Source organism: Lytechinus variegatus, chromosome 17, assembly GCF_018143015.1.
Source record: "Lytechinus variegatus isolate NC3 chromosome 17, Lvar_3.0, whole genome shotgun sequence".
NCBI lineage: Eukaryota > Metazoa > Echinodermata > Echinoidea > Temnopleuroida > Toxopneustidae > Lytechinus > Lytechinus variegatus.
The window spans coordinates 16,695,575-16,710,894 of record NC_054756.1 but is presented as its reverse complement, the minus strand read 5'-3'; the positions used below and the strand labels follow the sequence as shown (position 1 = coordinate 16,710,894).

General features: G+C 37.0%; 1 protein-coding gene across 1 annotated transcript; it reads left to right on the top strand.

Moving 5' to 3' along the window:
• The first annotated feature begins 32 nt into the window (after window positions 1-32).
• On the top strand, window positions 33-10,982 carry LOC121431403. Its single transcript, XM_041628968.1, has 8 exons — window positions 33-968; window positions 4,836-5,002; window positions 5,688-5,783; window positions 6,591-6,750; window positions 7,217-7,287; window positions 7,531-7,674; window positions 9,181-9,388; window positions 10,677-10,982. The coding sequence occupies exons 1-8, from the start codon at window positions 749-751 to the stop codon at window positions 10,874-10,876; spliced, it is 1,266 nt and encodes a 421-aa protein (XP_041484902.1). The 5' UTR covers window positions 33-748; the 3' UTR covers window positions 10,877-10,982.
• The last annotated feature ends 4,338 nt before the right edge of the window (window positions 10,983-15,320 follow it).

Genomic DNA, 15,320 nt, shown 5'->3' with positions numbered 1-15,320 from the left:
ATAATAGATGAAATAAATTCATAGAAATAGAATGAAAGAAAATTGCAAGTTAAAAAAAAGATGAGATTTAAAAAATGGTCCCCCGATTTTCTTTGGGGGCCCCCTCTAGATCCGCTTCTGCACAGTAATTCTCGAAGAGCAGAATCAAGCTTATTATTTTTCTGTTCACCTAACAGGATTTATGTCCAGCCTAAGCTATAGCCGCATATTTTAGGGAATTACACCGCTGAGATTTAATTTGGCGGCACTGTATTATGTCCGCACGGCACGTCGCCTCGCTCGCTTGGCTTCGGCCCGGCCACATCATTGGGCAGCGTACGGTACTGACAACAGAGACCACGGGCCGTGGCCGGTCGGTGTATAATTGGGCGCCTGGCAGGCGGGGCGCCGCCGTACCGTTCACCCCGGCCCGCTCTAGTCCAGACTAGGCCGGCCGGCCCGCTCGCGATCGATCGCATGCATGGCCTATGCGCGCGCAATTAATTTGGAATCAGATTCCGCCATTTTCAACTGTAACTTGTGCATGTGTATTGGGCTCGCTCGACGTTCGTCAGTGCAAAGTAAGTTTTAACATAGAGCACGAACGTTCTTCACATTGCTAGGACTCGTATCAATTTGTCTACATATTGCAGTGACAATCCCAGTGAAAGTGAAAAAAGTATTCGATAATCAAATTCAAACGACAGAGTCAAACTCAAAGACAAAGTCAGACTCGGACGTCGACTCGTCTGTGACTGTGAGTGTGACAATGGCATTGGCCGTGCAGGGAAAGAAGTTCTACTGCCTGTATGAATTTGACGATGACAGCGTGGAAATCGGCCCTGTGGACTGGATTAAGGATGTGGGCACAGACGTAAATCTTGACTGGATGAAAGAACCCCATGAATTGGTGAACGAGGAGGTGATGGTTATTTGGGGCAGTGGAAAAGGTACTTCCACCCATCATGCAAAGGTACTTGCGGTGAGCGGTAAGTTACATTTAGTGATTTACAATGAAAAAATATGTATTATGTAGGCCTAATTCTTGTCTGTTGACCCTGTCCTTGATTCGACCTTAGTTTCATAAGTAGAATTCATATTTTGATGATGTATGTCAAAGCGAGTAGTAAACATGGTAAAAGTCAAAACTACAGTACCGTAAGGGCACTAGTATTCAACCCGTTTGGAGAGTTTCCTCAAATATATAGAAACATAGAATCTACCTGAATTTCAGACCCGTCTTATTTCTAAGAGCAAATGCTTGTTATTCTTTTTCCGTTATTTTTTTCTTCAACCAGTCGACTGTGTGCGCGGGCGATCGAATTATAGGGCGGCGGTTTTTTGCACTAGTATTCAACCCCCGGGGGGGGGGGCACTCGACCAAAAAAGTGGTGGGGGTGTGCCGCAGGCGAGACAAAAAACGGGGGCCTTGGAGCGGGCTAATTGTCAAAAGGAGGGTCCTCGGAACGGGCTTCGGAACTACAATTTTTTGTGAAAATGGGGGTCCTTGGAACGGGTCGCCTGCATGTGAGTGCGTATATGCATCCCTATGGCTATGGAACGGGCATACGTGCATGCAGCTAGCCTGGCAGCACGGGCGCCGGGTGCGCTAGCACATCGGCAATGGTCGGACATCGCTCAGCGGCCGCTTTTCACCAAAATTGCGGCTCATTGTAGCAGATCAATGCGACCGGAACGGCGTAATGGAAAATATGAGAAGCTTTGGAGCGGATTTCTTTCTTCCCTTTTCACGATAAGAAGAAAATGCTATGCCATGGAGCGGCTTTCTCTGTTCTTTTTCTCAATAAGACAAAAATGCTATGCCTTGAAACGGAAATTTGAGTGTGAAAATGGGGGTCCCCTCCGCGGCACATACCCACTATGCATCATAGGCGGATCCAGGGGGGGGCCCGAGGGGCCCGGGCCCCCCCTATTGGCGGAGCAAAAAAAAAGAAAAAAGGGGAAAAGAAAGGAAAAAAGAAAAAGGGAAAAGAGAGGAGAAAAGAAGGAAGGCAAGCATAAGAGGAGGAAGATGAATGAATAAAATAAGATAAGGGGAAGACTTGGAAATTATTTTTTTTTTAAGCTTTCATGTCGGGATATAAAATTTTCGCTCGCGCTTTGCGCTCGCATTGCCTTTTAGGTGATATCTTGCTCAATATGGACCTTAAAATATCAAATTCTGAAGTCAATGTACAAAACATATTTCAGCTGGGAAATTGAACTTTCATTATTTTGTTTTATTTGCAAATTGATTTTTTAAAAGTGAAAAAATTTCTGTTTTATGGTCTGAATATTACCAATTTCTGCTTGCGCTGCGCGCTCACAAAATTTGATTTGTCAGTTACCTATTATTTTCCTGTATTCCATGAAGTTCTCAAAATATCCCTATTTAGGTAAGATTGTCAAAACGTATCAGCTAGCGCTGCACGCTTGCATTTTGATTAGTGAGTTATGTATATCTCAATATTAATTCTAAAACAAACTTCTTAAAATCACCATTTGATGACAATTAATCATAAATTTCTGCTCGCGATTTGCGCTCGCATTGATAGATTTTAAACTCATGCATCTTATGCATAATTACAAAAGTGCTTTAAATGTCCAGTTTTCAGGCCATAATATTAATAGATTTTGCGCTCTCATGCTTAGGAAGAGAAATAGGAAGATAGTCATCATTTTCTTATGATGACATAATGTCCTTATAGAATATCCCGGTCCTATGTCAAAACTCAAAGTAACAATAATTGAAAATATCAGCTCTGTTTTAACTGTTATCCTTTTTCACCTCACAATTTTTCCACAAAGTGCTTGCAATACAGAGCTTAAAGTGACCCCTTTTCAGATCTGAATATCATATATTTTTAGCTCGCGCTTTGCGCTCGCTTTATTGATTTTCATGGCAAAAAAAGGTATTGAGAGTACCCAAATTCTAGGTCGATATCTCAAACACACGATCATTCAGATACGCAGCTTGTTCTCCATTTAAATAATTATCCAGTTTCAGATAACAATATAAAAAAATTGTCTGCTCGCGCTTTGTGCTCGCATTATTAATATGTGAAAATTTCCAATAGCTTAACCTTTCATGATTTACAAAACATGAATAGAGTGTCCAGAATTTTTCCGCTCGCGCTTCGCGCTCGCATCAATAATGTTCAGTTTTTGTCTTATCCTTTCCACGATTACAAAAAGTGCTTAAAATTTCCATTATTCAGGTAGAAATGTCAAAAATTTTCAGCTCGCGCTTCGCGCTCGCAATATTTGAATGTTGAAATATGTAACGTCTTCATGGCTAAGTTCAAGCAGTCCATAACAAATACGTTTTCGATCAGCTCAAAACGTATATAAAAATTTTCCGCTCGCGCTCTGCGCTCGCATTATTAATGTAACTAGGAATATCCCTACTTCCTCATCCTTTTCATGATTTACAAAACTTGAATAGAGTGTCTCGTTCAGTAGGTCTAAATCACGAAATTTTTTGCTCTCGCTTCGCGCTCGCATCAATCGTTAAGTTTTGTTAAGTTACAAAAGTGCTTAGAATTTCCATTCCTTAGGTAAACATGTCAAGAAATTTCAGCTCGCGCTTCGCGCTCGCATTATTTGATTTTTAAAAATATGTAACATCTTCATGGCTAACTGCAAGTAAGTCCTTAACAGTACCTTTTCCATCAGTTCATTTCTGCTCGCGCTTCACGTTCGTAATAATTATTAACTTGCATACACATCTTTTTTCAGGATTGCCCAGAATGTTCAAAACTTTTAGAAAAAAGTACATAAGATTCCCCCCAAAAAATAGCTCGCGCTTCGCGCTCGCATTATATAAATAATGATTATGGTATTATATATTTATGTTTATTCATAAGAATAAAGCTAAGAAGTGACTAATAGGACTACCCCTTTAAAGAAACCAAAAATCCCGGCAGATATCATATTCGAGTGGCCGATCGGGGAAAATATGGCTGAAAAAAAAAATCCGGGCCCCCCCTATTGGCGAAGGCTGGATCCGCCCCTGAAATATACTGAGTGCCCCCCCCCCCCCCCCCCGGGATTCAACCCGTCTGCACTAGTATTCAACCTAGCGATGAAAGATGGTCCTGTCTCTCAATCTGCCCTTGTCCCATCCGACTATGGACTAGACCATTTGAGATGAGACCAAACGGAATTAATCAAAGCCAGAGACTTACATAGATCTAGATCTAATTTACCAATATAAACCCTTTTGAGATTTGCTATCTATCCTCACTAGGTTGAATACTAGTGCAATTCAGTGCAAAAGGCCATCGGCGCATAATTCGATCCTACACGCATACAGTCGACAGATTGATAAAGAAAATATCGACAACAGATTACCCTGGAAATAACAAAGGTATGAAATTCAGATAGTTTCCATATTTCTAAATATTTTTGGAAATATGTCAAAATCTTTGAATTATGCCGGGTTGAATACTAGTGCCCTTACGGTAGTATGATTTTACAGTACTTCAAACATGAAGTAAATCTTAATTAATTTATGTTAACTATTACTAGGCCCTACACTGATTTGTAAAAGACTCACGTAAACTTGACGGGTAATATAGAACCCAATTAAAATGAATGTGCCATTAACAGATGAATTCACTATTCAATGGACAGTCGCTTATTATTAGCCCATGGCCAAGACCAGGTCATAAAAGTTTTAGTTTTGAGTTTGACGTGTGGAGAAGTGCGCACCCCATCTCGATCTATCCCGAAAAAATATGGCAGCATGTCGGACCCTGCAGGTGTGGCCATGTCACACACAAGTGCAACTTCCCAGAATCAAAACCTAGTTGCCAGTGTATAAGGATTTACTTAGTCCTTCCCTTTATTTACAGATTCCAAAGAGAAGCTCATTACAAAGAGAAATAAACTATGTAATGATCAACCCATGGATACCGACATTGAGACTGGCAGAGGGAAGAGGAAAAAGAAGCCAGTAAAATTCAACTATGACGAGAGCGAGGAAGAGGAGGAGGAACCTTCATGTCCGGCTCCAACTAAGGTGTGTTTTGGGGGATTTATTGCAAATATCTATTACAACACCAAGTAGTCAGATATTTTCCTTTTTATCCCCAAAGGACCTACTGTCGTCTATGGATGTTGAAAATGAAATGTTAAATTTTAGCAACCTTATCTATTTTATACACTTTATGCAGTAATTCACTGCATCTGGTCAGGTTTTCAGTGTACTGTATGTATATGAATTGTGGCAAAGGCATACAATTCACAAAATAGTTTTTTATCCCTACATACATTCTACATTTTCAAAAAGGTATTTTAAATTTATTTGTATTATGATCTTGTGACTGCATCCACTCCCTATGTAAACCTGTATCTTTAGTTTATTTATTTTTTTTTTTTGGGGGGGGGTTGGACCTCCAGGAAGTCGGTTTATCCTCAAATGTTGATTGCCGATGATAGTGGCCCTCAACAGAAATCTCACATTTCATGAGTCCCAGGAAACTCGGTGCAACAATGTTGCTGACAGACTTTCCATCGTTCATGGTGACAATTGTTGTTATTCCTCATTATGGGTATTATACCAGGAGGCTGTTATTTTGTTTTTGTAAATGTTTTAAATGTTAGTACAGTGGTTTTACGTTTGATGTTATTTCAATGTCGTCTCTTGCTCAAAATTTCTTTCCCTTCCATGTAATCATAAATTTTCAATATGTTTTTTCCAACAGAAAGTGAAATCTAGCAGCAAGCTGGGTCACTGTAATGAACTGGCAAAACAGCTGAAGAGGCAGATGTTTGGAACAAATGAAGCAGTACATGTGCATGTATGCCATTCTCATTTTTATTTACACAGGGAGAGGGTTTTTGTTGGTAGACTTATTTTATTTATGATTAAGTTGCACAGTGAGTTCTTGAATTTTAATTACAATTAATTTAATAAATGTAATTTTTTTTTATTTAGCCATACTTAATTTTCTCTTGCATTGTTGAAACATGACAATTACTTAGATTTAGATCTTTCACAATTCTTAATATTTCCTGTTCATATCATTTCAGTTTATTCTCCAATCCTTGGGAAATTACTTTTTTTGCTCTGCTCAAAAACTTATAAGCAGGTTTTTAAAATATCAAGTGCCAAAATGCAGTACAGTATTGTAGCTAGTATTTAAGCATGGTGAAATATTAAAGCTCACCCATTAATAGCACAAAAAATTGTGAGAAGAAATGTACAGAGATGTTTTCCATGTTTATGAATGGAAATTGAAATTGGTCTTTCTCACATTTTCCAACAAATGTAGCAGTATTTGCAACCAAAGCCAGTTTTGGGGGAAAATTAATTGTAATGGTTTTTCATAGGTGTCCCACTTTGGGGAGGGTAAGAAGTTTGCCCAACCACTTTATCTTTAACAGGGTATTTGATAATGTACATGTAGTACACCCAACACAAACAATACAGATGGAGGAGAACATTTCTTTTTGGTTTTATGTTCGAGAATTAGCAAAATCAGACTCCATGTTATAAACCAACAAGTTGGATGTGGTTATCAAATATGAATTGACTTAATTCTTGATTTTCAATTATGTGTAATTGTTGTTTCATGTTTTTCAATCATAATTTCTAATTATTGTAGCAGACAAAATCAAGTGCTAGCACTACAGTCTCTCGGGAGTTGGATCAAATGAAAGAAGAAGTGGAAAAACTGAAGAAGGAAAAGGAGGTGCTGCAAGGAAAGCTCATAAAAGAGAAGGCGTCAAGAGAAAACCTGCAGCAGCAGTTGTTATTCTTAAAAGGTATTCATTACGTGATGCAATATCTACTTGATACTGTGGCTTACCTCACCTGGGCTCATGAAGGACAACGTTCTATTAAACATTCGTTTAATGTGATATGAATCTTGAATCTACATTGCAGTTTTATACAACTTAAATTTTATACTTCTTTTGTAATTGTATGTATTTTTATCTTCCCTTTTTACCCCTACACACAATTGGATTTCATAAAGCTTGTTATCTTAAAACTAACTGGATTTAGCATAGCTAATTTGCCACTATCCAATCAGATTCAAACATTCTATCTGTTGCCATGATTGTGGCAATTGATTGTAAGTTACAATTAAATGCAAAGATTTGTGCGACAGGGTCTAGGTCATTTTTTTATTCTTTTCTAGAAGCGATAGTGGGAGTAACTTTTTTTTATTCATTGTTCTGAATACTGTGCAATCATTAACAGAATTTAAATTTTCTTATTGATTTCTAGGTGTGCCAAAATTTATTGACACTTTCAATGGTTTCATGAGCAAAATGGAGGATTTCTCAAGAACAGTCAAGGTATGTCAAAAATCACTTTCAGTAATCCCATGATGGAACATATTCTTTATCAGTGTAATAAACAGTTCTGTTAAAATGTTAAGATACTTTGTCCCTTCTGTAAATTTGTTTGAGGCAATAAACAAAATTTTACAGAATTGAGGCGGTGATTTTTTCCCCCTTCTGCAATATCAAGGGTTATAATATATATTGATTATATGATTTTCATGTGTTTTTTTTTCTTTTTTCTCCTTCCCAAAACAGCACAACAACATTCGAGGTTACAATGGCAGCAATGACCAAGTCAAGATGGCCAGCCCATTGGATGAAGAATCTTCTACAGTGGCATCACCATCACCATCATCTTCACCATCCACCTCATCTAGCAAGAAGCCCAGTAATTCACAGGTAATAAATGTACAGTCAACTTTGGAGTTGTTATTTGGTATGATATTGGGCTCATTATACGTGAGGTTGTAAACTTTATAAAAGCCCCAATAGTTGTGTAAAATAATAAGTTACAGTGTAATTTCAAATACTATGATTAGAATGCTGTTCTTTGTAGCTCCCATTGCTGAATATCAATTTGTTTTTTCATTTGAACCAACAGTGTATTTTTTATGTATATGATTATTTACGATAAATTTGGTGTATGGCATGCATTTTGCGTTTGAAGTGTCAGGTGTGCACTGTCAGTGTATATACCCTCTGAGGCAGGATAACATAATTTTATCTTTATTGAAAACATTTTTTTTCAAGCAATAAAAAGAATATTTTCCATCAATCATAACAATATAAACTTTTTTTTTTGGAGATTTAGCTACATGTATTCTGAACAATGTTTTTGACAGGGGGCTCAACCATTTCTTACTTGTCTGTTTAGGCAAGTGAACCATGAATTTGGTTGATCTTTCACCAAAATCAAATGTCTTACTAAGTTGTATTAACCCTAAAAAGACGGGGGGGGGGGCTGATTCAGCCCCCCCTCGACATTTTTCGTGATAAATCTGCCGCGCAAAATTTTTTGACCGCGTCGCTCTCTGACTTTTTACATTCAAGTCTCGCCCAACTTTTGAGACCAAATTTGCGACCCCTGGGTACGCGGTTCCGAAATTACGCAACATTTTGTAAGTGCATGTAGACCCAAAATTGCACAATAACGTGAATTTGTGTACAAATCCAATGCAAATGGAGTTTTTAGCCAAAATTCATAAATGTATCATTATTTTTCCTTTTACTGATTGAAATCAATTAATTCCATTTTATTTATGGTCCAAATAAAGTCCCTGACAATTTCCATTAAAAAAACAATAATAAACAAGTCGAAAAACAAAGAAATACATAAGAAATTTAGAAAACAATAAAGTACATAAGAAAGTTAATGCGATTTTGAATTTTTTAAAAAGTACATTTGATCAGATTCATATAAAGTGCCTGTGTACCAAAAATTAGCATCTTAGGGGCATTATTTAATTAATTTTAATTAAAGCAAAATTTTGATTTTACGCATAAATTAGCATAATTAATTAGCAATGAGATATTTCGCAGAATTTGATCTTGTAATTTTGGAGATTATGCCATCGCGATCACATGATCGACGGCCGAGATCATAAGGGGGAGCTGAATCAGCCCCCCCCTCCAGTCTTTTTAGGCATCAAAATAGCCCAGTCTATTTAGGGTTAACAAAGAGTCAACATTTTTTGCTGAAATTTTCACTTGCCCTTTTAGACAATTGTAATGAATGTAAACTTTCCTGCCACTGATTTTGCTTGCCCCAAAGAGCAGGCTAGTGGATTTGCAAAACCCTGAAAGTTTGTTGTGTAGTAAGTGGATTTCTATTTTTCTTTTTTTTTCCTTTTGTGTAACAGAAAAGAGATAATCATTCTTGTTATCTTTTCATGTTTATCTTTACAGACCCATATATATCTGACCCCCACAGTAACCATAAGCAAATCACTGTTGCAGAATTGCAACAGCAGCGATTATCGCAAATACACATGTGATTTGATGCTTGGAATGTTTGGGAGGAAGGCACTTGTGAACTCCTCTCTCACCGGAGGCAAGAACTCGGCTGGACAGGCGAAACCTCCTTTGGACAGTGAGAAGGTCCAAGCCATAACAAGTAAGAAGTTTTGGACATTTTCTTTGCTGAAACTGTACGTAGCTGTTGGGATAATATGTTTGGGGTATTATCTTATTTTCAAGGGGAATTTTGCATAGACATCAACCAAACAAAATAGTCATGAAATACATTTGACGTTCAGTCTAAATAGCAAATCTGCTGGAATATAGGATTCACAAAAGATTATATCTCCATTGACTATGCTTAAAAAAAAAATTAATAAAAAAAAATAATAATAAAAAATACACAAAAAAAATCAGTATTTCAGGACAGACTGAGCAGTTCAGCTATCTAAAGGAGAATCCACTAATTTTCAGTTATATATCACACATTTTAATTGTTGTTATCAGGTAGAGAGAGCAGGATAAGGATTTCATCAATATTTTGAAAAGTAATGTCTTAAAAAAAATTTTTTTTGGGGGGTTCTAAAAGATCTGAATATCCAAACATGATCAGCCAAACGTAAATGTGATGTACACTTAACATTTGTAAAAAATCTGGGCCATAGGCTTTCCTGTTTAATGAACTTTGCATTGCTTTTTTGATAAAACTTATTTTCAAGCCAGCGCTAACTTGCATTTTGATATATTTTCTTTCACACCTGCACAAGTGGGGAAACTTAAAGTAATAGTGATATATTGCTTATAGTAATGAGCACTGGGAAAGCAACAAACTGCTTTCGCTCAGCCACGCACGGGGAATCAATGACGTGGGGTGATGGGTGAAAGGGGGTGGGCTGAGGTCTGCGTTCCTCGATAAATTTTTTGTTTCACTAATTGACCGAGAACGTAGCACATACAGAGCATAGAACCATGTGTATGCAATGCCATGCGATGGTACAGTACAGCGAACACACTTCACACGCAGGTGGACGAGCGAAATGTATATCTCACAAGTGCGCTGGTTGGCTGTTGCTTCTACGGATCACTAATCACAGCCAAGGACCCAACTTTCGCTTTGTTATCAACACGGATGTATAGATCTCGGCAATTAATGTTGAGTATTTTGGCTCAACAACGCAGACTGTGGAGAAACTGAAGGAATTTGTGGATTTTTGCACAAGAACCGCTAATCCTACGCCCTGCGTTCTCTTGCAAAAGCCCACTGATAGGTTGTCTTGGACTGTGTCCGACTTTAAAAATCCTTCAAGACCTTACAATGTCTTCCTGATGCCCTTTTCTATTATTGTTTGCACATACTATTAACTTATTTATTTTATATCATTGAATTTGTAGCTTTATCACAATTACTATTAATTTTTAATTTTATTTTTTTTTTTCTTTTACAGGCCATGTGATGTCCAAGTTTGGGAGGTCTGTGGTAGACGTCCGCACAGTGATGCGAAACAAAGTGAGCAATGAGGTGAAGCTCGCTAAAAAGAGGGCTGCACTAGAGGCCAAAAAAACGGACCCTGGCAAGGAATCGGAATCGAACCCAAAGGAATCGGATAACGTACTAGACACCGATGAATCGGACCTCGACGATTAAGAGCTCAAATTTTGCCTAAGTCGAAGAAGGCTGCAAAGTGAATCATTCACTCTTTTAAAGGAAACCAAAACCCAAGAAGAGAAGTAATCTTATTGGAAAGAGTAAAATGAGAGAAACAATTTAAAAAAAGTTTCATCAAAATCAGCTATGAAATAAGCAAGTTATGGGAGTTTGAAAACTCTTGTTGTACTTTCTATGGGCATCCTCAAATTGGCAAACGTGCTTCAAAATGGCTGATTTTGTGGACAACTCTCCATTTGTTTTGTACACAAATTTTCAGATTTTCCTCATCTTTCAAATTGCATCTTGCCTCCCTCTGAGCACAACATATGTCAGGGGAAAATATAATCCACACCATATATGTCAAGGTCAGGAGGAGATAATGTGAAATATGTAAAATAAAGGGGAAAATCTGAAAATATGTGTACAAAACAAATGGAGAGTTGTCCACAAAATCAGCCATTTTGAAGCATGTTTGCCAATTTGAGGATCCACATAGTAAGTACAAGACTTTTTAATCGTCCATAACTTGCTTATTTCACAACCGATTTTGATGAAACTTTTTTTAAATTGTTCCTCTCATTTTACTCTTTCCAATATGATTACTTCTCTTCTTGGGTTTTGGTTTCCTTTAATAGTCATTTGTATATTGTCCCTTCATCCCCTTCTCTCCTCCTCTCCCTTTCTTTTTATCCCCTTGTTGGAACCGACTGACTGCCACTGCCCAGCAGCCGGCACGGCCTGCTACATGTACATGTGTTGCTACTGCCGAGCAGTACGTAATCTGAGCTGAGCTGATATGTTGGCCTGGGATGGGTACTCGTATAGGGATAATGTACACATAATATAAGTTAAATTTTCCTTTACTTTTGCCGAATATCAAAGTCGAATATCACCGAAGTAGATATGTTTCACACGGTTCCATCAAGATCGACTTACGTGAAGTTTACATGTGTACTAGTATCTGCCTCGTTCTTACCTAAATATTTCTTGCCTTGTGCCAAAGCAAAGGTAGGCTGCATCATTGTTGGGAATATTGTGTATTCAGGGTATGCATGGATAACGGGTGAAAAATAAAAAAATAATGCGTAAGAGATATTGTGTGCAGGGATCGAAGAAATTAAATCATGTAAAATGGCCAACTCATATAACCCTATAATGAAAACTAATAAAAACTCAGGAATATGAGAGTAAACTCAGGATTTTTGTTTAGTTGTTTGGCCAAAAGAATGTTATATTATACAGTGGGATTGCAATTTACATGTTACTTGTGTACTAGTATCTGCCTCGTTTCTAACTAAATATTTCTTGCCTTGTGCCAAAGCAAAGCCTACCATGTGTATTCTATGCAACTAATTCAACTTATATGTTCAGGTGAAAAGTGGAAAACTTATATATCTAATGGTACCAGTGTGAGATAGCAGCTGAAATTATAAAGAGGATAAGAAGTGTGCTACTTGTGACCTTCTACAGTATACCAGGTATCATTTGAAAGGAAATTTTGTGTACCATATTAACTATTTTGAAAATTGTGTTTATCAGTTTTATAACATAAACTCTTTTAAATACATGCCATATATTTGTAGCCTAAATATTTGTTCTTGCCTTGTAAATAGGGTTCATATCTTGGGAATATTGTGTATTCAGGGTATGCATGGATAACGGGTGAAAAATAAAAAAAATAATGCGTAAGAGATATTGTGTGCAGGGATCGAAGAAATTAAATCCTGTAAAATGGCCAACTCATATAACCCTATAATGAAAACTAATAAAAACTCAGGAATATGAGAGTAAACTCAGGATTTTTGTTTAGTTGTTGGGCCAAAAGAATGTTATATTATACAGTGGGATTGCAATTTACATGTTGCTTGTGTACTAGTATCTGCCTCGTTTCTAACTAAATATTTCTTGCCTTGTGCCAAAGCAAAGCCTGCCATGTGTATTCTATGCAACTAATTCAACTTATATGTTCAGGTGAAAAGTGGAAAACTTATATATCTAATGGTACCAGTGTGAGATAGCAGCTGAAATTATAAAGAGGATAAGAAGTGTGCTACTTGTGACCTTCTACAGTTACCAGGTATCATTTGAAAGGAAATTTTGTGTACCATATTAACTATTTTGAAAATTGTGTTTATCAGTTTTATAACGTAAACTCTTTTAAATACATGCCATATATTTGTAGCCTAAATATTTGTTCTTGCCTTGTAAATAGGGTTCATATCTTGGGAATATTGTGTATTCAGGGTATGCATGGATAACGGGTGAAAAATAAAAAAAATAATGCGTAAGAGATATTGTGTGCAGGGATCAAAGAAATTAAATCATGCAAAATGGCCAACTCATATAACCCTATAATGAAAACTAATAAAAACTCAGGAATATGAGAGTAAACTCAGGATTTTTGTTTAGTTGTTGGGCCAAAAGAATGTTATATTATACAGTGGGATTGCAATTTACATGTTACTTGTGTACTAGTATCTGCCTCGTTTCTAACTAAATATTTCTTGCCTTGTGCCAAAGCAAAGCCTGCCATGTGTATTCTATGCAACTAATTCAACTTATATGTTCAGGTGAAAAGTGGAAAACTTATATATCTAATGTTACCAGTGTCAGATAGCAGCTGAAATTATAAAGAGGATAAGAAGTGTGCTACTTGTGACCTTCTACAGTATACCAGGTATCATTTGAAAGGAAATTTTGTGTACCATATTAACTATTTTGAAAATTGTGTTTATCAGTTTTATAACATAAACTCTTTTAAATACGTGCCATATATATTTGTAGCCTAAATATTTGTTCTTGCCTTGTAAATAGGGTTCATATCTTGGGAGTTTACATATTTTGTAGATGAACAAGCTATAATATACACAACTTTTATCTGGATAAAAAATGTTCACATGGAATTTAGCAGATCCAGAGTCTCAGACAGTTGACTGATCACATTAATTCACCCATCTTTTTTCAAATGGAGACATTTTTCACCGATTACCTTTACATCAAACTACTCAATATATCGACAGATTTTTTTTCTTCTGTTTCCTTTTTCCATTTTCCAAGTACTAATTTTACAATGTTAAACAGTGTTCTTGGACATGGTTGATAGTTTCCCTCTTAAACTTCATGATCTATATCACCATCAACAGGCACTGTGTAACAACAGTATCAAATAACAGAATGTGAACATTTTTATATCAAGTTCTGGAACAAAGAGCATTAGTGTGCTGCTATATTGCTGGTAATGTGTGTGTTGTAGAGCTGGGGAGTTGTATATGATATGACCTTCTAATAAATGCGGTCATTGTGGGGGTCTCTCCAACAAGTGTAGTTCTGGGGCATTTTCTAAAATTCACTTGCCATTATTTTTTTTGTTTTGTTTATGACAAGATGAAAATTACTGCTTCTTTTGAAATCCCATATTTTCATCTACATTTTCCAAAGATTTTTATATGCATTCTTTCCAATAACTTAACTGACATGTGTAAAGTGTGTGCAGAGCTGAACCAAATTAGTATTTATCTCATGTTTTATTTATTTTATTCTTTTACATATGCACATGTATTTAGAAGTGTTTTTTTTTTAGAGAGAATGTATTGTAGATTAGAAACAGTTTTTCACTAGATTTATTTTAACATTTCTAATAAACTTTGTTCAGACTGGAAAACTTAGATCATTTTGAAAATTATTTTATTTATTGATTTTTTGTTTGCTGTGAATGAGGGTACAGATAAATGCCAGATATTCATCAAGAAACCTGTAAAATGAAATGAACAATTTTACCAGAATCACATATTAATGCAATGCAGCCAACCAAGTGCTTTTGTATTTATGTATTAATTCACCCTATGCATTTATTTATTACTCTGCAGATTATTTTCATTATAACTGCTAGGACCCACTTCTTCCTGAATGTCTGGCCATAGCGTGCAGCACCGGGAGTAATTAACAATTCTTTGAATACTGTAGTATTCTCGGCCATGCTATACTGCAGTCCAATTGCGACAGTGCTAATGTACTACTGCATTAATGGTACTGTGAAAGTACCGCAGTACTAGTACTGCGAATGTACCGCAGTACTAGTACTGCGAATGTACCGCAGTACTAGAACTGCGAAAGTGCCGCAGTACTAGTACTGCGAATGTACCGCAGTACTAGTACTGCGAAAGTACCGCAGTACTACTACTGTGAAAGTACCGCAGTACTAGTACTGCGAAAGTACCGCAGTACTAGTACTGCGAACGTACCGCAGTACTAGTACTGCGAATGTACCGCAGTACTAGTACTGCGAAAGTACCGCAGTACTAGTACTGCGAATGTACCGCAGTACTAGTACTGCGAATGTACCGCAGTACTAGTACTGCGAAAGTACCGCAGTACTAGTACTGCGAATGTACCACAGTACTAGTACTGCGAAAGTACCGCAGTACTCGTACTGCGAAAGTAC